Here is a 21,848-nt window from a genome sequence, read left to right as displayed (position 1 = left end):
CGCCCAACTGGAAGGCCGCAGCATCGTTGTTCGCCACTCTCGTTCTCAGTATTTGCACGACGCAGTTTTTGAGCTTTTCCTTGCAGTTTCCCACTTCTACTTTTCCTCACGGAATTCTCTTCACCAGCATGGCCAACTTTGACAATGAAGTTGCAATCATGACGATGCCAAAAAATTGGAGCCAGAGCGAATAAATAAGAAAACCATACCCAGCTGCAGTTCCAAAGTTACCCTAGTAGTATCAAGTCAGAAATACCATCTTCTAAGCTATTTGAAGGTGCAGAAAATAGATCGGAAACACATTGTAAGAGGGAAGATGTGCGAGTAAATCACTCACTTTTTGGCAATTAACAGTAAATTTTTATGTAATTAAATATGTGAATGGGAACACTTTACTATCAGGCCACAAATTTCATTTTTTTAATTTTTGTCTGGAACAGAGTTTACAATTCGCTTAGTAGAATCGTCAACAAGATTTTAAAAGCCGTCATGGATCCCAATAAATCGGTCTCATAAACATTTCGGACACCCCATTTAATTTGAAAAGCAGAAGTACATAATACCCTGGCAATGCCGGGTATATGAACGGCAGAAAAAGTTTTCCCGGCTCATAGTAGTTGCCATCGAGGCGCCAACTTAATAAGGCCACCAAAGCGCCGAGTGGGTGGGAATGCGAGAATGCAAAGCAGTGGGCTACAAAAGGGAATTCTGGCTGTAGACAAGAAAAGTGAGGCTTCCTTCGTGGCAACACTTTCCACAAAGCAGGCTTAGAGCGGGAAATATTCCGACTGATTGCACCGAGATGGAGACCGTGGAGCAAACAAAATCAAACTCTCGAATGGTAAAGGCTGGTGCCCAGACATCCGTCAATTGCAACTCTTTTTGGCAGACAGACAGTTCGGATATTGTTTGTTGGATCAGCAATAAGTGAAACCAGCCCGGCGTATTCGTAATGGAGCTTATCGACGAACGATAGTAAGCTCTGGCCTTTTTCATTTTTGATTCGCCACTCGCAGGTTCCACCATAATTACCCAGTCATCTGTGGCGGTCATTTTCATTAGCTGGCATCATGGGCGACGGGCCAGAAGCCACAACAACAACAGCAGCCTTATGCCACGAATCGAGTGGAGCGTTGTTCAAGAACATCAAGTCTGCCCATAGGTAATTTCGCGGATGTTGTGCTGCTGGCTCAGCAACTGTTTTGGCAGCCAACTGCAGTCAAAACCAATTATGTGAGGCCGTTGGCGAATCTCTGGGAGACATGCCCCTAGACTGGTTACCTGTAATCTGGTGGAACCAAATAAAACCAGGGGTGAGGAAAAATTATGTGTTGTTATTTTTTTCGCTTAACGTATATAATAAAAACAGTGCATAATATTAAGTCATAAGAGGGTAATCATCTATGTTTGCACTTGTCTGGTCTTCCGCAAACACAATATTTATCCACGCAGGTGAACTGGTGTTTTTTGGTACAGATAAAGACACCTGTGCGCATTACCCTTCTGCCTTTAAGGGCCAGCTCACATTCTAAGTGTCCTCCACAAAAATTACCAGCTGTGAATATTGCGTAAGTATTACACATCAGGAAGAGCACCCATAACAAACTCATTGCTCTTCGTTGGTATTCCGCTGCCCTGGAATATTCAATCCTAACGAATTTAGGGACTATGAGATAAGTTTGTAACTAGACAAGCGATAAGAGTCGCCAGTCCGCATATTGTAACCAGATTTACATTTAGTAAAAGCGTGAATAAATCAATTTTGTACAGTTTTCTATGACTTAATTAATTACTTATATATGCTGTTTGTATAGATGCAGAACTGAAAATCTGTTATTCTAAAGCTCTTTTTTTTCTAAACATTTTTTGTCAATTGGTTTTGGAGAAATTATGGTGAAGGTTATAAAATTATTTAAAGTATTGAAAGTAATTTAGATAATAGCATTTTTTCCTTTTTTTGAACCTAGAAATTTTGCTCAAGTGCTTGGATTTATTTTTATTTTATTTCTAGGACTTTTGAAAACATCTATACAAAGTGAGTTGGTTTTTATAAAAGACCTTACTTATTTAATTCATTATTTAAATTTTTTATAGATTTTTGTTGCACTTAGTTTCTATTTTGATATAAAGGTGATGATAAGTTACTAATTTACTAAGATAAATATAAAACTATAGCTAAGAATTAGTTTACTAAATATTACACACGTGCAACTGTTTTTTTTTTAGGAACAGTTTACATATCCTGTTTTCTCATTCAGCGCTATAAATATTTGGCTAAAGCTGACTGAAAATAAAGTTTTAGAAAATGCTTTTATTCGATCGAATGTATAATCATTTTTCGTCGAAAAATGTTATATACGAAATTTGGTATGTTTAAGATGTGATCCTCATCACTTTTCAACCTCTTTGAGAGCTGTTTTTATACCCGTTACTCGTAGAGTAAAAGGTAAAAAAAGTAAAAATGCAGTTTTATTGTGTTTATCAATACCTATCGAAATGTAGAAGAAATTTTTCAAATCGGACCATTCGTTAAAAAGTTATGCGTGATCAAAGTTTCTATCTCCATCCCCCTCGCACTCCCTTTACCTAAGTAACGGGTATCTGATAGTCGGGGCACCCGACTATAGCGTTCTCTCTTGTTTTTAATATACATGTTAAATTTCTGATTCGTGTATTTAATTTACTAAATATGGTTATTTGGCAAAAGGGAAGACACCTATGTAGGGAAGAAACGAATATATTTCTATAAAGCGGCACAAATCAGTAAAATTGTACTTTTTTTCAATGTGTACTGTAAAACTTATATTTAAACTAGCTTTTCGTAATCAGTCTATGAAATTAAAATTTCACGTTAATAAAATGGAATTTCCGGTGACACCGTTTGTTGCATGTTTTAGGACTGCGATTTGGTACTTGAATAAATTTCTAGGCGGTCGGCAATGGTTCTCTTAAAGACGTATGTTAAAGTTTCGAGGCTTGCTATATGAAATAAAATACTATTAATACTATTAAGAAAATAACTTCGAGGGTGATTTTAAAACAGAAGTTATTTATCAATAAGAGACAATTAATTTTAATCTCTCGAAAAGAAAATTCTCAATAAAACATTAGACAAGAATGTAAAAAGTAAAAATGAGCTCTTGGAGGTGTACAAAATGTCTGTCTGCATGCGGAACGTGCTGTCAATACAAGTATTGCATCGACTTCGATAAATGCCAGAAGGGTTGCAAAAGGAATGAAAAACACATTTTTTTTTGCATTTGCAAGCGTTTACTGAACGTGATTGGAGTTATTTATCGACCATATATTTGCTTCACATCGACATCTAGAAACTATTTTTACAAGGTAGGGTCATCAATTCAGGTCCTTTTCGGTAATTTTTTCACGTGGATTTAACAAAATTTGTTTGTGATAAAAATCAATAAAACCTTAATTACCCAAAATAGATTTTAATAATTTTATAATAAGCATTACATTTCTTTGTAAGGAAGAACTAAAAGATCATTTATTTAATGCTCGCCCAAACATCTGGGTCCTCAAACGATTTTACAGTTCTTTGAACTACTATAATAGTGTTATATTAAAAACAAGAAAGGAAAGCTAACTTCGGACGGAGCCGAAGTTGATATACCCTTGCAGAATATTCTGTAAATTATATTCTTCAAAATTATTCATATGGTGTATTCTTAATACTCATAAAAAGTCCCAACTTCCTAACTTTAAAAACACCAAAGTTAAGGCATTTCCAATCGTTCAGTTATATGGTAGCTATAGGATATAGTCGGCCGATCCTTATGAAATTTGGTAGGTCGGATTGATTGGCCAAAAATGGGTTTTAACCCATAGAAAATCCCAACTTGATAACTTTACAAACACCAAAGTTATGGCATTTCCGATCAATCAATTATATGGCGGCTATAGGATATAGTGGCCCGGTCCGGCTCGTTCCGACTTATATACTACCTGCAATAGAAAGACAACGTTTGGGAAAATTTCAAGCAGATAGCTTTAAAACTGAGGGACTAGTTTGCGTAGAAACGGACGGACGGACGGACAGACGGACGGACAGACGGACATGGCTAGATCGACTCTCCTGGTGATGCTGATCAAGAATATATATATTTTATAGGGTCGGAAATGTCTCCTTCACTGCGTTGCAAACTTTTGACTGAAATTATAATACCCTCTGCAAGGGTATAAAAATCGCCTATTAGCTTTAAAGTACTTTTTGCATTTAGATTTTAAACAAGAAAGGAAAGCTAACTTCGGGCGGAGCCGAAGTTGATATACCCTTGCAGAATACTCTGTAAATTATATTCTCCAAAATTATTCATATGATGCATTCTTAATACTCATAAAAAATCCGAACTTCCTAACTTTAACAACAACAAAGTTATGGCATTTCCAATCGTTCAGTTATATGGCAGCTATAGGATATAGTCGGCCGATCCTTATGAAATTTGGTAGGTCGGATTGATTGGCCAAAAATAAAATCCATAGAAAATCCCAATTTTCTAACTTTACAAACACCAAAGTTATGGCATTTCCGATCAATCAGTTATATGGCAGCTATAGGATATAGTCGGCCGATCCTTATGAAATTTGGTAGGTCGGATTGATTGGCCAAAAATAAAATCCATAGAAAATCCCAATTTTCTAACTTTACAAACACCAAAGTTATGGCATTTCCGATCAATCAGTTATATGGCAGCTATAGGATATAGTCGGCCGATCCTTATGAAATTTGGTAGGTCGGATTGATTGGCCAAATATAAAACCCATAGAAAATCCCAACTTTCTAACTTTACAAACACCAAAGTTATGGCATTTCCGATCAATCAGTTATATGGCAGCTATAGGATATAGTCGGCCGATCCTTATGAAATTTGGTAGGTCGGATTGATTGGCCAAATATAAAACCCATAGAAAATCCCAACTTCCTAACTTTACAAACACGAAAGTTATGGCATTTCCGATCAATCAGTTATATGGCAGCTATAGGATATAGTCGGCCGATCCCGGCCGTTCCGACTTATATACTGCGTGCAAAGGAAAGAAGGGTGTGTGCAAAGTTTCAATCCGATAGCTTTAAAACTGAGAGACTAGTTTGCGTAGAAACAGACAGACGGACAGACGGACATGGCTATATCAACTCAGGAGGTGATCCTGATCAAGAATATATATACTTTATAGGGTCGGAGATGTCTCCTTCACTGCGTTGCACACTTTTGACCAAAATTATAATACCCTCTGCAAGGGTATAATATGAAACTGCAATTTCAATTGGAGGCAGAAGCTTTTTTGAACCAAATTCAAAATTATAATTGGAGAACATATATTTAGAAACAATAGTAACATAAAAAAATGATTTACTATTGCTAACTGGATTATATGTCGAGTGAGTAAGTTTTACTGTAACTTTATTGCAACGAAAATACTATTAAATATAAATTTATGGTTTAATTTCGGGCAATTACCTGAATTTACCTTATCCAAGCTCACATTTATGTACACTATTGTTTATCCTGAGCTAGTAATCATAGCCTTAGTCATCACACTATAGTCATTAAAAAAACACGTATTGTAACAAACAAAAATAGTATAATTTGGAGTGTAAAGAGATACCGGCTACCTGCTATAAGTTCGCGATTGTTAATTCCAAAAATAAGTATTGAAATTTGTGAGGACTAACTGCAGGTAAATAAGATTATTTTACAAATAATTGTAAACAAGTTTAAGGTAGAAAAGCGAACATCATTCTTTGTGGTCTTTTTATAAGAAAATAAGAAAACAAAAAATTGTACTTCATCTCCCCAGTTTAATATCGACACATTGATGGAAGTCTTGACATTTGCAATTGCTGTGCATTTTATTGACTTCCATTCCCAGGGCTTCTTCTCCCAGTTTTTCGAGCTATCCATCAATGTTAATTGTTCATGAGTTGGGTATATGTGTGTATGTGTTCGCTTTAAATTGCCCTCGAAAATTTTGCAGCCAGAAATCATTTAATGGAAAAGTTTACTACAATTGAATCAACACCCACAGACTATTTTTCTCTGATGCTTTTGTTAGCTGCTTCTTTTGATCCTTTTTCATTTAATGGAAGCAAAAAGTCGAATTGAATTTTGTTTGGAAATTTGCACTTATACAACGACCAAAAAATACGTCCCTGACTCGACCTATCAATTCAAGCTGACCCAACAGTTTCCGAAATTGCCTGACTCCAATTAGCTCCATAAAGTTTAATTTTTAATTTATGCATTTTTATTTTCCACTACAGCAGCAAAAATATGTGAAAATGCAATAAAAAATGGCGATTGAGAGAGTGAGCCGAAAGAGTAGAAAAAATTATTCATAATAGTTGGAATGGCTTCCGAGTTGCCAACTGGTTGGCAACCAGCCAATGGATTATTGAATAGGGAGAAGGCAAGAAACGGCTTAGTCCCGAACTGCAGAGAAATGTTGAACTTGTTGCCATTTGTCTAAAGTCGGCCGCCTGTCCACACAATGATAAACTGTATTTCCTTAGCGGACCTATCTTTCATTTCAAAAGATTGACTAATATTCATTAGTACTATTAAATAGGATAATACACATCTTTATATTTTCGATTAAGGGCACTTCCTGTACAGTCCAAAGAAAAATTGTATTTTGTTTTCACTTAATTTCTGAGATAAGGGATATTTTGATTTCAATAATAGTTCTTAAGATTTATGTATGAGGTCCTACAATTTTGAGGAAACATCCTATTGCAAAGTTTAATTACTCTTCTTAAAAAGGTAATGATTTTTTAAGTGAACTTTTAATAAGGCCACTTCGGGCAACACCAAATTAAATTTACATATTGGCATAGAGTCCCCTAATTCTTTTATGCACTTTTCACAAAGTAATTATGTATAACTACAGGGTATTAAATTTTTGGTTTGCCATAGTTTTTATACCCTTGCAGAGGGTATTATAATTTTGGTCAAAAGTGTGCAACGCAGTGAAGGAGACATCTCCGACCCTATAAAGTATATATATTCTTGATCAGGATCACCTCCTGAGTTGATATAGCCATGTCCGTCTGTCCGTCTGTCCGTCTGTCCGTCTGTCCGTCTGTCTGTCCGTCTGTCTGTCCGTCTGTCTGTTTCTACGCGAACTAGTCTCTCAGTTTTAAAGATATCGAATTGAAACTTTGCACACACCCTTCTTTCCTTTGCACGCAGTATATAAGTCGGAACGGCCGGGATCGGCCGACTATATCCTATAGCTGCATTTAACTGATTGATCGGAAATGCCATAACTCTGCTGTTTGTTAAGTTAGGAAATTGAAATTTTATATGGGTTTTATATTTGGCCAATCAATCCGACCTACCAAATTTCATAAAGATCGGCCGACTATATCCTATAGCTGCCATATAACTGATTGATCGGAAATGCCATAACTTTGGTGTTTGTGAAGTTAGGAAGTTGGGATTTTCTATGGGTGTTATATTTGGCCTATCAATCCGAACTACCAAATTTCATAAGGATCGGCCGACTATATCCTATAGCCACCATATAACTGATTGATCGGAAATGCCACAACTTTGGTTTTTGTTAAGTTAGGAAGTTGGGATTTTCTATGGGTTCTATTTTTAACCAATCAATCCAACCTATCAAATTTCATAAGGATCGGCCGACTATATCCTATAGCTGCCATATAACTGAACGATTGGAAATGCCATAACTTTGGTGTTTTTAAAGTTAGGAAGTTGGGATTTTTTATGAGTATTAAGATTGCATCATATGAATAATTTTGGAGAATATAATTTACAGAATATTCTGCAAGGGTATATCAACTTCGGCTCCGCCCGAAGTTAGCTTTTCTTTCTTGTTTTTTATAAAAATATATTATTTAAAAAAACAAACAAACTCGTTATACATGTCACTTTTTAAGGTCAATGAATTATTTAAATTTATAGCTTAACGAAAAAAAGTGGGTTTAAGCCGGTTTTTAAATGCTTTTTGCCAACTTGAATTCGAGTGATTCGCCTCGAACCCTCCATAAATTTCATTCATAGAAGCGCCATCTTTTAATTTTTGGCAGAATTTTCAAAATAATAAATATATTTTTTATTCGTACTTATGTATATATTATAGATTAGTAGTTTGACAGTATTTGTCCTTGTCCTTACCGAAAGATTAAATTCCTTCTCATTTTTGGCAATTTAAATTCAAAGATAACTGGCAAGAGCGTATACATTAACATGTTGGTGTAAAATGACAATTAAAAAATGGCCGAAGCATTTTAGGAATATGGAAAATTGTTCTAAGAATTCTTGAGTTGGTGTAGATGCTTGGCTACATGATTTATTTTAAGATGTATACTCTTGCAGAGTAAAGAGTTTGGAACGCAGTGATGCAGACATCACCAGCATCACTAGGAGAGTCGATCTAATCCGTTGCAAACTTGTCTCTTTATAACTAAGCTGAATACAACTTTTTCAAAAGCCTTTTTATACCCTTGCAGAGGGTATTATAATTTTGGTCAAAAGTGTGCAACGCAGTGAAGGAGACATCTCCGACCATATAAAGTATATATATTCTTGATCAGGATCACCTCCTGAGTTGATATAGCCATGTCCGTCTGTCCGTCTGTCCGTCTGTCCGTCTGTCTGTTTCTACGCAAACTAGTCTCTCAGTTTTAAAGCTATCGAATTGAAACTTTGCACACACCCTTCTTTCCTTTGCACGCAGTATATAAGTCGGAACGGCCGAGATCGGCCGACTATATCCTATAGCTGCCATATAACTGATTGATCGGAAATGCCATAACTTTGCTGTTTGTAAAGTTAGGAAGTTGGGATTTTCTATGCGTGTTATATTTGGCCAATCAATCCGACCTACCAAATTTCATAAGGATCGGCCGACTATATCCTATAGCTGCCATATAACTGATTGATCGGAAATGCCATAACTTTGGTGTTTGTAAAGTTACGAAGCTGGGATTTTCTATGGGTTTTATATTTGGTTAATCAATCCGACCTACCAAATTTCATAAGGATCGGCCGACTATATCCTATAGCTGCCATTTAACTGAACGATTGGAAATACCATAACTTTGGTGTTTGTAAAGTTAGGAAGCTGGGATTTTCTATGGGTTTTATATTTGGTTAATCAATCCGACCTACCAAATTTCATAAGGATCGGCCGACTATATCCTATAGCTGCCATTTAACTGAACGATTGGAAATGCCATAACTTTGGTGTTTTTAAAGTTAGGAAGTTGGGATTTTTTATGAGTATTAAGAATGCATCATATGAATAATTTTGGAGACTATAATGTACATAATATTCTGCAAGGGTATATCAACTTCGGCTCCGCCCGAAGTTAGCTTTCCTTTCTTGTTTTATTGCAGATTGTATAAAAGTCTGATCGGGCCTGATCAGATGACTATAAAAAAATAATGCCTTTTTTGTTTTTAAGTATAAATTGATAGATTCGTAACATAGCAGTCTAAATAAATTTCGAATTTCTGTTTTCATTTTTTTAAAAACGGTCGTAAAAATGTATTGCATAATCAACATAGCTTCATCTTTGTGCAAAAATTCAAATGTGCTTGTTTTTATAATAGTTAGTTTTGGTATAAGCTGCTAGGTATTTATTTAATACTATTTAAGCATCGGCTTGCCGAAGTTTGCTTTCTTTCTTGTTACAAATAAATTTAAGTTCTTAGAAATAATTTCAATTCTTAAGAATAAGTTTTGGTAATTAATAAACTAAAAAAAAAAAAATTTTATTTACTTTTATGATAACTAGGTATTATTCCACTAATTTTCTAAGTGTAGAATGTATTGTACTTAAATCGTACTTAAGCCGCAGCATTTTATTTCTTTAGTTTAGTATTTCGAGATAACTAGATTCAGCACATAGTACTAGATTTCTTTTTCTGAGTGTAGCACCAAGAGTCAATCAATAATGTGTTTTCTAGCCTTACTGTCAGTCCTCTTAGTGCAAACAATAAATGAAAAGCTTCAGTGTACTTTATAATTACCGGACTCACTCGGGAAAGTCATTTCATGCCGGGCCTTCTGTGCCACAAGGAAAAGAATGCAACAAAGAGGGCGAGAATAATGTGCGAAGATGGCAACAACAAATGGAATTGTTTCAATTATGTGGGACAACTTCTCGACTTCGTGCAGCGCAACAATGGCACCGGGGTGCTGCACATTGGCTTAAAGCGCCACTCTGCAGTCGTGCAGTCCTCGCAATTATGTCAGGACCAAGGACCAAGGACCAAGGACCTCGCACCACCGAACTCAGAACGGGTTGAGCCGGGCCGAATTAACGCTGGTGCTCCTCTTTGTTTCGCACCCAGCATGTTACACATATCTTGTTTATTGTGTCTCCGAATATAACTTGTGTATTTCCGTATTATAATTTGCATAAATTTTGACTACCAGCGACGGGTAGGGCAAAAGCGAATGAAAGAAGGGAAAGGAGCAAAGGGCAAAGGAATTGCGGTAGGAGGTGTCTCAGAAAACAATTTAATAACGAGAAAATACAAGTGACAAAATGAATTATGTTGTTGTTTCTCTTGCATAAACACACACATCAGAGCATCTTGGTCTGAGGAGACAATTGTAAAGAGATTCTTTACATGTTGCAGCAAGTGGGACTTGTGATACATGCAAAAGTAGAATTTCCACAAAATGAGCAGCATCTTGAACTATGTAAGCACCCATTTTTTTAATTTATTGCTGCCATCCAGATAACAGCTATAATTGACTTGCTCATGATTATGGCAATATGAAGTTTCCATTTAATCCAGACGATGGAGTGTCATTACTTTTTATGATTAATCTCTCTATTGTAGTCTAAAGCTTTACAAGAAATCAAAGTATTAATTAAAAAAAAAAACACCGTCCTGGCAGGGTCTTTAAAATAAATATATTTTAATGAGCCTGTTCAGAAAAAAATATAATTGGAAAAATTGAGCTCACTATGTAACTATTCAAAAATTGTTTAGAGGGTAATGCTGTGAAAAGTCTGCACATACTTTTACACTTTTAAATCGAAATTTTATAATTAAAAACAGAAATCTAATCTAATAGTGGAATTACTATGGTACCGCTACTATTCATTATTGCTTTAAAATTTTCGTGGTGAAAGTCCTATAAACATAGTAAATTAACAAGTATTCATGAGTCGGGGATCTTTAATTACTTTTCGTAGTTTTTTGTGATATTAGCTTGGTGTTAACTTTACGTGAACGGTTGGGTAATGCATTTTTGTGTTGTGTGTAGCAGTTTGTTACAAATTTGTATATATATAATGCGGAGGGTGTCACATAATTGTCTTAATTCATTTAATTATTTTAAACTCTCTACACAACCAAAAAATAAAAGGATATTTTATATTAAAGCCATTTAAAGACACTTAAGCTTAGATATATGCAATTTAACTTGAAGCTTCCGCTTATTAATTTGCTTTTGCTGTAAGGTTAATGGTAACTTCATGTTTCACTGAACAGCACAACCCAATTCAAGTATGCATAACGTATACGCCCCCTGGCAAAGCTTCATCGGCGATGTTCGCAATTGTGCAAAAAATGAAAGGGGGAGAAGATCTGGCTTTGTGTGCACTATACATATCGTATATAAATACCGGTCCCCCAGCTGGTCCAGCATTGGTATTCCTGTTTTGCCCATTTCATGGCTGCCGTTGACGGATATAATACAGCTTCGATTATTCCGTCGCGATGTATTCGTATGCATATACATACATACATACATACATGTGGGAAAGGGCGACCAGGCAGACAACAAATTGTTAGACGCTACAATGAACTCTGATGCGATTGATTGAAAGTCACTAGGAGAGATAAAATACTATTGGTTTATGCTGTCATCTGGCAGAGGGAATCCTTCTACTCCTCACCATGCTTATCCCCTTCAACCCAAACTTGGTTAGGCATCCTCTGTCATGTCAACAAGTTGAGGGCAAACAATTTAAATTACAAAGCAAACTCAATAAAAATGTTAAAAACTTTTGGCCATGAAGAAGACATTCAGGCTGATCCGAGATTTGCTTAGTTTCGAGGTCCTTGACGTGCATAAGTTATGTCTTTAGAAGCGATATAGCAAGAGGAAGTAAAAGTTTTATAAGGAAAACAAATCGTGTTGCTTATTTATAAGCCAGTAAACAGATTTTATGAGCCTGCCCAAACATTGTCGCCCAGGAAGGAGCAAAAGTTGCAATCGTCCTTTGAGTCCCGTTATCGATTTTGGACCTGCGTCCCTTCCGCAGATTTTCAATTTATTAAAATGACCGTCAAAAAGCGTTTGTGTGCGAAAGTTTGCGCTTATCCCAAAACACTTTTTGGACAGTTCAAACTTCGCTCTTCCCCTATTTTTTTCAAATTTGGCGGCAAGCGATGACTGCTTTAAGGCAAAACTTTTCGATCGACCAAAAGTTTTCGGGATGTGTCGGACTTATGATTGCCTCGAAATGCATTGCATCTTCGGGTCTGAACTTGTTTTTCATTCAACCAGACAGCATAATTTTTGATTGCGTAACTTTTTCACTGTTTTCGAAGGGAACAAAGTGGAAAGTTGTTATCCCCTTCTGTAAATTTCTTATGCCGAAAGCCGTCACACACGCATTGCTTAACCCAGTGTGACCTTTTCCACCTGACCTCCCATAACCAACGCGCCGAATTCGCCGAACGTATAATGCGAACCAAGGGACCTAACCTAAATACCGGAAATGCCCTTTATAATGCGCTTCCGGCTCATGTGAGCATGCCCAGACAACGGGAGGGGGGTGGTGGTGGATCAGGGTCAGGGGTCAGAGGTTGGGTCTGGGTGTTTAAAACCAAACCAGACAGCAGCCGAGCCCACGCCAAGCCGTTTCGGCTAATCAAAGTGTGCAGCCAACTGCAAAGGACCAAGAAAAACGGGGGGAATCTGCGGCAAGCCAGAGGGGCATGCAACTTGACGGCAGCTGACCACATTAAACAACCGTAGAAATGCAGCAGAAGAAGGCATCAAATTCGCTGTTCACCTTTACCAGTCCTGCTCTGGAATTATTCAGTTGTCCCCGATTTAGTCGTTACTGGACATCGCATTTTAAGTGAAGCATAACTTAACTGAGCAACACAACATTTTTTAAAAAACATCAGAGCATCAGAATCACCAAACGAAAGAGTAAAACGATTGAAAAATGTGTCGAAAATATATGCGCATAAAAATCAATATGTAGTCGACTTAATGAATATTACATTTTAAATGTAGCTGCAGGAGAATCAAAACTTCGGCTTGCTGAAGTAAATTTTGTTCGCTTACAAATAATCATAAAACATTTTCTTGTTTACATACAATAAGATAGATAACATTTGAGCTTTGACATTCAATTTTTTTTTAAATTTAACTTAATTGGTCTGCAATTAAACTTCTTTTTATTCCCTAGAACAACTTCTTAATCTAATCTTTTCAATTCGTAGCTTGTAGTACTGTTCTCCAACAAATGTCACTCCAGCTTTATATTATTTAATAAGTTATTTTTATACTTTTAAACATGCTATTAGTTTAAAAATAAATTAGTTTTTGATAAAACATAACATTACAATACGGAAATATAACTGGTTTTGGATTTCAGATTCTGAAATTTATTATCGATTCTAGTCACATTTCACTTAAAGATTCTCTGGCTAAGCTAGCCCTTGAAAATTAAGGCGACATAAAGATTTGATATAAAACTGGACTGACTATATCTCTTAAACCGTTTCAAATTCCAGGTTCACGTCGTTAGCAGTATTGTATGTATATTAATTTACAAATTATATTAATATTAATTAACTCATTTTAAAACAGTGAACTACAAAATGTCGACTCCAAAATAAAAAAAAATGCATTTGGTATTTACGCATAATAAACATCTTTGTTATTTATCTGACATTTTAAAGAATATTTCACAGTAGTTTACTAAAGTGTTGTTTTGGATTCGGAATCCCACACCTATGATGATGATGATGAGTACTTCGATGAGTATTTTCAGAATCAGAAGTCCAAATTGCGGTTACAAAACCCTAGAAATGTTGCAAAAAAAATTATAACAATAATAAAAATGTTCTCGCATATACAGAGATCTAAGGGCCAAAAGCTTTTCTTGCCTTTTATCGTTTATTTTTCCCATCCCATAAATAATATTTTTTTTCAAATTTTCCTTCGAACAATAGACTAACAAACTTTCCCGAAAAATCCGCTTTTCCTTTCAACTTTGGTAAGATTTTGACCACCACTTTTACATATCTGTTGCCTTTACTCTTAGAGAAAAAGGGTATGTTGTCATTATACAAAAGTTTGCAATAGGGACAATAAAGCAATTTTGAAATAAGAAATAAAGTATCTTCTAGATCAGAATCGCTATTTTTGTTTGAACCCTAAGAACTTAATTGTTTCAACCAAATTTCTTTACGCAGACTAACATTTTCAAATAAAACAAAATAAGTTTGTTCATATTGTCTTCCTTAAGTTTGCATTAATAATACAACAAACAATTTTGCAAAACACACCATCTTTATGAGTGTTATATTCTTAAAGTTTGATTGATCATTTATTCTAATGAGGGTATCTGGTAGTCGAGTCTTTCGACTAAAGCGCTCTTTCTTGCTTTAATTAAACTTTGTGCCGTGCCATTACCCTTCTTATACTTAGGCTCAGTGCCTCTTTTCGATCCATTTACCGGTCCCATCCTTTTTCCTGTTGCGTGCCAAGTTTTGTGGTTAATTATCGATTATGGGGGTGGTTGAAGGAAAAGGGAAAACCGCGTCTGGGAAAGTTCCTGGACGGCGGGTCGAAAGAGAAGTTAAATGAAGTGCAAAGACTTTTAGGTAAGCATTGTTGGGAAAAGTTAACACAAAAGCTGAGCATCAATAGGTTAATAAGAGGCCAGATGGTTCACCCCCATTATGCTCCGAGCTGTTGTCTCATTACGTTCTCGCCAACAATATAATTATCAATAACACTCGGACTGGAACTTCACCTGATTTATTTGTCTGTGTCTTATAGTTATACACAAATGAAATGAAACTAATGATTACCGTTTGCCTAATTTATTGGTTTTCTTCGCGGACTCAACACGCAAATGGACAGGCGGAGGTCAGTTTTCTTGCTTTGTCGTTGGCCTTCTTTCGGGTCATTTATTAATTGCGCTGCGAATGCGTGTGCTAATCTCTTCATTATGCGATTTCATAATGGATTACATTCGAATAAATGTGCCTCATTTGCCATCTCCATTCAGCCGCACGGCCGACTGCTAATTTTCTTTAATTTCGTTGCCATTTTCCTAATGACGCGTGGGTTCTCCTCAGCCTACTCCAATTCCCCGTCCCCACACCCGCAGTCGCGTTAATAGGTCAGTGTTCTCTTGTAATATTAATGTCTGCTCATTTTCGCCGGCTGTTGTAATTAAATCAGATGCGTCACTTATGGCATGTGTGTGCGCAGGGAGGCCGAGCGAGATGTATTATTGTAATCGATATGGTTCTTATTAACAGATATTGCACTGCATATTTAGATAATTACATCTACTGATGCACTTCAGACATTCTTAGTAAATGGGTTATCATGCGGGGTTCGGTTTCTGTTTACTTTCCCTTCTCGGTTAGAAAACTTTAATTTCTTGTGCTTCGTGACAACATAGCTAAAATGTAAGTAAGTTTTATCAAATTTAAATAATGGAAATAGTTTCAAAAGCCATTATTTTTGTTGCCGTTTACAGAACGTTTTGTAAATTAGAAACTAATACATATTCAAGTTTTAACATTTAAAACAAGAAAGGAAGAAAACTTCGACAAGCCGCAGTTTAAATACCCTTGCAGTTATTAAAAAACCAACAAAACTACATTTTTATTTCTATGCCTATATTACTAAAGACAATGAAATATGTCGATTTTACTACACCCCTTTTGTTAGTCTTAGTTTTGTAATCCTTACTATCATCTATAATAAATAAAATGTATAAATATGTGTCGACTTTTCACTGCATTTTGCCATCATTTCTATTGCAACTATATACTATTGTTGTCCGATTTTAATTTAATTAAAACCGCCATTCTATAATATTTAAATATTACCAAATCCCAAAGATCAAAAAAAAACAAATTAACAACAACAAAGTTATATTTTTAAAAAAAAAATTTCCGATTGCCCCTATGGGAGCTATATGATATAGTCGCCCGATCCGTGTCGTTCTGACTTATATACTACCTGCAATAGAAAGACAACTCTGCATAAAAATGGGTCTTCACGTTTTAATGGCAGCTTTAGGACTGAGTAAGGAAAGTCCGTCCAAGAGCTACCACCTAATTTTTCATGACTTTATTGTTAGTTTACAAATAATTGGCCAGTTGATACCATCAAAAACACAGTTTTAGAAGGAAAGATTTTCGGAAACATTAATTTTATCCCTGTTTTTTTATGCCTCCTATTCATAAAATACTTATACATGGCGCTGACATAGTCAAACATTCTTCGCTTTTAATTGAGATAATGTCGGAGGAATCAGATGTAAAGTCTTTCCAAACATTCGAAAACTTCAAATGTCTAGGTGAAAGAAGAAGAAAGGCTCTTCAAATGTTTAGTAGTTTTCTCGGACCCACTAGTAACGACAAAATTAAAATACTTAAGAATTAAAACAAGAGAGAACGCTATAGTCGGGACCCCGACTATCAGATACCCGTTACTCAGGTAAAGGGAGTGCGAGGGAGATGGAGATAGAAACTTTTATCACGCATAACTTTTTAACGAATGGTCCGATTTGAAAAATTTCTTCTACATTTCGATAGGTATTGATAAACACAATAAAACTGCATTTTTACTTTTCCGAAATATTTAAAATTTTAAATTCGTATATAAGCGATTGTGGGGCGTCAGAGGGGGCGTGGCACCATTTTGAAACAAACTTGCGCTGCGTAGGAACTCCTAAAATCTACATGCAAAATGCCAATCTTCTAGCTTTTATAGTTTCCGAGATCTCAGCGTTCATACGGACAGACAGACAGACGGACAGACGGACATGGCTAGATCGACTCGGCTAGTGATCCTGAAGAAGAATATATATACTTTATAGGGTCGGAAACGCTTCCTTCTAGCTGTTACATACTTTTGCACGAATACAATATACCCTTTTACTCTACGAGTAACGGGTATAAATACATTTTAAACTGTAGTGTGAAGTAAGCTTTAGCAGGATTGTGGCATACTTCCATACTTAAAAAAAAAATTGTTGTTCAGTTATAATCAAGGTAGTCATAGATGTTTTTCTTTTTAGCAAAATATAATTCTAGTATTTGCTTCTATCGTTTGGGTCTTATCTAATACGTGCCACATGGCCCTTTCAGTTCCCCAATAAATCTATTTTCCGCCACCAGTTGTATTTTAATTCTAACAAGCCTTATCCAAAGATGCAATAATCGGATGGCGTCATGTGTTGTCACAGGCTGAAGGCAAATTTGCACTAAGCTCCAAGCTCGTCTAAGAACGTCTTGACACTTTCAGGTAATTAAAACACAAATATTAGCGAATGGATGGGAGAAAAGTGTGGGGCGTGCCTGTAAGCACCCACCCACCCACAAAACCCATTTTGCAATTTAAATTTTCATGAACAAGCACCGCCATTTGTCGCCGTCCGCCCGGTTGTCTCCAATGCCTGTTGTCCCGCCACTCCGATCTCTGGTCCCCCTACACTCGATTTTCCGGCTCGCCTTACGCTGCCTCAGCAGTTTTCAATTTTCAGTTCGCTTGTAAGCGCAGCTGACAGGGACTAGCGAACGATACCCGGCGAAGAGCTTATGTTTCTTGGAAACGGGTGAAAGGGGAGAAAGTGGTGGGGGAGCCCATTCCCCTTGGCTTTTATTGTATTTCGGTCGCTGTCGTCGCACATTTTTACGACTATTTAAATGGTTTTCACTTTTCGGTTACAAATTGTCGTTCAGGTAAAAGTTCTTTAGGAAAGGGAAGAACTGGAGGGAAGGGTTGAATAATGGTTAGCGATATCGTCGGACTAGAAGTGGCCTATTTCAATGGCTAAGAACAATTCAGCCCAGCGACTATGATAATTTCGTTAAAAGTAAAACCAAAATAGAAGGTTTAGGAAAGCAATAGATTGAATTCCATTGCTTGCAGCTGTTACAATTTGTGATCAAGTCTAATTGTCAAAGAGCTCAATTGCCAACTCCTTTCTTTTCCCATATTTATATTTTAAGCGATAAAAATATATATTACATGCCGCTGGTACAGGTCAAACCGAAGTTTATATAGTCCTGCAGTATTCAATATTTCGAATCGATGAGAACCCATGTCGATTTTCCGATCTATAAAAGTAAAAGAGTATTCTGAAATCGTTAAGCATAATTTTTATGGTGTGTATATAATTGAGTTTTAATTTTATTTTATTTTTCCCGATTGTTTCTATGGGTGTTACATGATATGCGGCCCGTTCCGTCTTAATAACGGTCAAAGTATATTTCTTATATTGTATTTATAAAATGTGTTTTCATATGCGAGTTTTATATAGTTTCAAATGTTTTGATAATTTCACTCTTTTTACTATTTATACTTGTTCCCAGTTCAGTAAAAGGATTGTATTTGTTGCCACCTAAAATTGTTGAATTGCACCATCAGCTGGAGGCCTATTTGTTTTGACATTGGTTAGTTGAGTGGTTAGGCACTGGACAATCGCGTTTCTCCTTGGTTTTATTTGTTTCAAGATATTAAAAAAAAAAGTATTGGACAACAAAAAACGGTATCAAACGAAACGTAATGTCAGTTAAAATGGTTTATTTTGGTCAAAGTCAATATAACGTTTTTACCCATTTACGAATGGTATAAGCGAGTAAGAATAGGACATACAAATTTTCACACAAATTTGAAGCATCAACTAAATTGTTGATCGTTACAGCTTATTTTGAGAGGCTCAGTAGGCTGGATGCCAGTGAGTTGACTTGTCAGTAGCATTTGCTGTTCGAGTTCCCCATTTCACATCGAACCACTGGAGCCTCAACAGTGCTAACGTATTTATAACTAAACGGCAATAGTCAGTGAGTGTCCCCAAACCCCAAACACATTAAAAACACTTCCATCCAATTCCATTCCCATCCATTCCCACCCACAGCTCGTCATGATGCGCATGCTCACCAGTTGCACCCTGCGGCGTACTGCGCGGATCAGCCACATCCTGTGGGGGCGCTCCTACGCCAAGGACGTGAAGTTCGGGCCGGAGGTGCGGGCCATGATGCTGCAGGGCGTGGACGTGCTGGCGGATGCTGTGGCCGTGACCATGGGCCCCAAGGGGCGCAACGTGATCATCGAGCAGAGCTGGGGCTCCCCGAAGATCACCAAGGACGGCGTGACGGTGGCCAAGTCGATCGCCCTGAAGGACAAGTTCCAGAACATCGGGGCCAAGCTGGTGCAGGACGTGGCCAACAACACGAACGAGGAGGCGGGCGACGGCACCACCACGGCCACCGTCCTGGCCCGTGCCATCGCCAAGGAGGGCTTTGAGAAGATATCGCGCGGGGCCAATCCGGTGGAGATCCGCCGCGGCGTGATGCTGGCCATCGAGACGGTGAAGGACAACCTGCGCAAGATGTCCCGGCCGGTGAGCACGCCCGAGGAGATCTGCCAGGTGGCGACCATCTCGGCCAACGGCGACAAGTCGGTGGGCAACCTCATCAGCGAGGCCATCAAGAAGGTGGGCCGCGACGGGGTGATCACGGTCAAGGACGGCAAGACCCTCTGCGACGAGCTGGAGGTGATCGAGGGCATGAAGTTCGACCGCGGCTACATATCGCCGTACTTCATCAACGCCGCCAAGGGGGCCAAGGCGGAGTTCCAGGACGCCCTCCTGCTCTTCTGCGAGAAGAAGATCAAGTCGGCCCCGAGCATCGTGCCCGCCCTGGAGCTGGCCAACGCCCAGCGCAAGCCGCTGGTCATCATCGCCGAGGACGTCGAGGCGGAGGCCCTCAGCACCATGGTGGTGAACCGGCTGAAGGTGGGCCTCCAGGTGTGCGCGGTGAAGGCGCCCGGGTTCGGGGACAACCGCAAGGAGTCGCTGGCGGACATGGCCGTGGCCACCGGCGGCCTCGTCTTCGGGGACGAGGCCAACCTGGTGCGGCTCGAGGACGTCAAGATGAGCGACTTCGGGCGCGTGGGCGAGGTGGTGGTCACCAAGGACGACACCATGCTGCTGAAGGGCCGGGGCCAGCGGGCGGACGTGGAGAAGCGGGCGGAGGGGCTGCGCGAGGCCATCAAGGAGTCCACCTCCTCCTACGAGAAGGAGAAGATGCAGGAGCGGCTGGCGCGCCTCTGCTCGGGCGTGGCCCTGCTCCGGGTGGGCGGCTCCAGCGACGTGGAGGTCAGCGAGAAGAAGGACCGCGTCAACGACGCCCTCAATGCCACGCGGGCCGCCGTGGAGGAGGGCATCGTGCCCGGCGGCGGCACCGCCCTGCTGCGCTGCATCCAGAAGCTGAACGACTTGAAAGGCGCCAACGAGGACCAGAACATGGGCATCGAGATCATCCGGCGGGCACTGCGCATGCCCTGCATGACGATCGCTAGGAACGCCGGCGTGGACGGGGCCATGGTGGTGGCCAAGGTGGAGATCCTGGACGGCGACTACGGGTACGACGCCCTCAAGGGCGAGTACGGCAACATGATCGAGCGGGGCATCATCGACCCCACCAAGGTGGTCCGCACCGCCATCTCGGACGCCGCCGGAGTGGCCTCGCTCCTGACCACCGCCGAGGCCGTGGTGACCGAGCTGCCCCTGGAGGAAGCCGCGGCTGCCGGGGCGGCAGCTGGACTGGGGGCCCTCGGGGGCATGGGCGGCATGGGCGGGCTGGGCATGTAGTCCTCTGGAAAGGCCTCGTCCCTCACCCCTCTGACCCACTCAACACTCACTCCTGGAATCGCCTTAAAACACGGGAACGCTGATGGCTGATCACATTACACAGACAGCCAAACACTCTACACTCTACACTTTTACCACTCCGATACGTTAGTAAATGGAAATGCCTTGACCTTTAAATGAGTATAGCTAAAATTTAATATAAATATTTCGTTCAATTTGGTTTATATGAATACAAAAATTTATTGTTGTGCAAACAGATGGAAACTGATGATCTTAATAATAACTTGGTTATTTCCCATGTTGAAGAAGACATGAATTTGGTTTAATCCAAAAGAAAAATAAAGAACCAGATTCCATCATATGTAACGATTGTATTATTACCCTTGCAGAGGGTATTATAAAATTGGTCAGAAAATGTTATCGCATTGAAGCAGAGATTTCCGATCTTTTAAGGTTTATATATTCTTGATCAGTCTGATCACCGCCGGTTTTTATACAGTTTGCGAGCTACAGATTGAAACCTTCGCAATCGTATGTTGTGTACGCATGAGACTATATCCCATATCTGCCAGTTATCTGTCATACTGTCCACACTGTTATATGCCGATATTGTTATTCCGTCTTTATGAAGACAAAAGAAGCAAAGACACTTCAAAGCTACTACCGCTGCTGAATAAAAATAGCTTTTAAAAACAATTGACCAAGATTTTATAATGCAAAGAAGAAATCAATAATGCGAAGAGTTGATACTGAAATATTGTTTTTAGTCGATAATAATAATAGCATAGAATAGAAGCATGATTCACGGCGATCAAATCGAGGTTGAGGTAACACTATTTCCAAACATAACCTTTTTGTTTAAGCTCTTGCGAGTTTTGCAACACCAATTCACCAACATCAACAAATCATATGCTCTTTAATTTTGGTCATATATGGACGAAGAAAAACTGCAAATTCCTTAAAATATGCT

General features: G+C 38.6%; 1 protein-coding gene across 2 annotated transcripts; it reads left to right on the top strand.

Annotated features, from left to right (window-relative positions):
• Nucleotides 1-5,568: 5,568 nt before the first annotated feature.
• LOC108044643 (60 kDa heat shock protein homolog 2, mitochondrial) lies at nucleotides 5,569-21,239 on the top strand. Of its 2 annotated transcripts, XM_044459665.1 has the most exons (3): nucleotides 5,569-5,697; nucleotides 18,929-19,067; nucleotides 19,142-21,239. In XM_044459665.1, exon 3 carries the CDS (start codon nucleotides 19,148-19,150, stop codon nucleotides 20,876-20,878), a length of 1,731 nt encoding a protein of 576 aa, XP_044315600.1. In that variant the 5' UTR covers nucleotides 5,569-5,697; nucleotides 18,929-19,067; nucleotides 19,142-19,147; the 3' UTR covers nucleotides 20,879-21,239. The 2 variants fall into 2 exon arrangements, with proteins under 2 accessions (XP_044315600.1, XP_044315601.1); XM_044459666.1 differs by lacking the exon at nucleotides 18,929-19,067.
• The last annotated feature ends 609 nt before the right edge of the window (nucleotides 21,240-21,848 follow it).

Source organism: Drosophila rhopaloa, unplaced genomic scaffold (genome assembly GCF_018152115.1).
Source record: "Drosophila rhopaloa isolate 14029-0021.01 unplaced genomic scaffold, ASM1815211v1 contig_2, whole genome shotgun sequence".
Taxonomy (NCBI): domain Eukaryota; kingdom Metazoa; phylum Arthropoda; class Insecta; order Diptera; family Drosophilidae; genus Drosophila; species Drosophila rhopaloa.
This window is presented reverse-complemented; position numbering and strand designations above follow the sequence as displayed.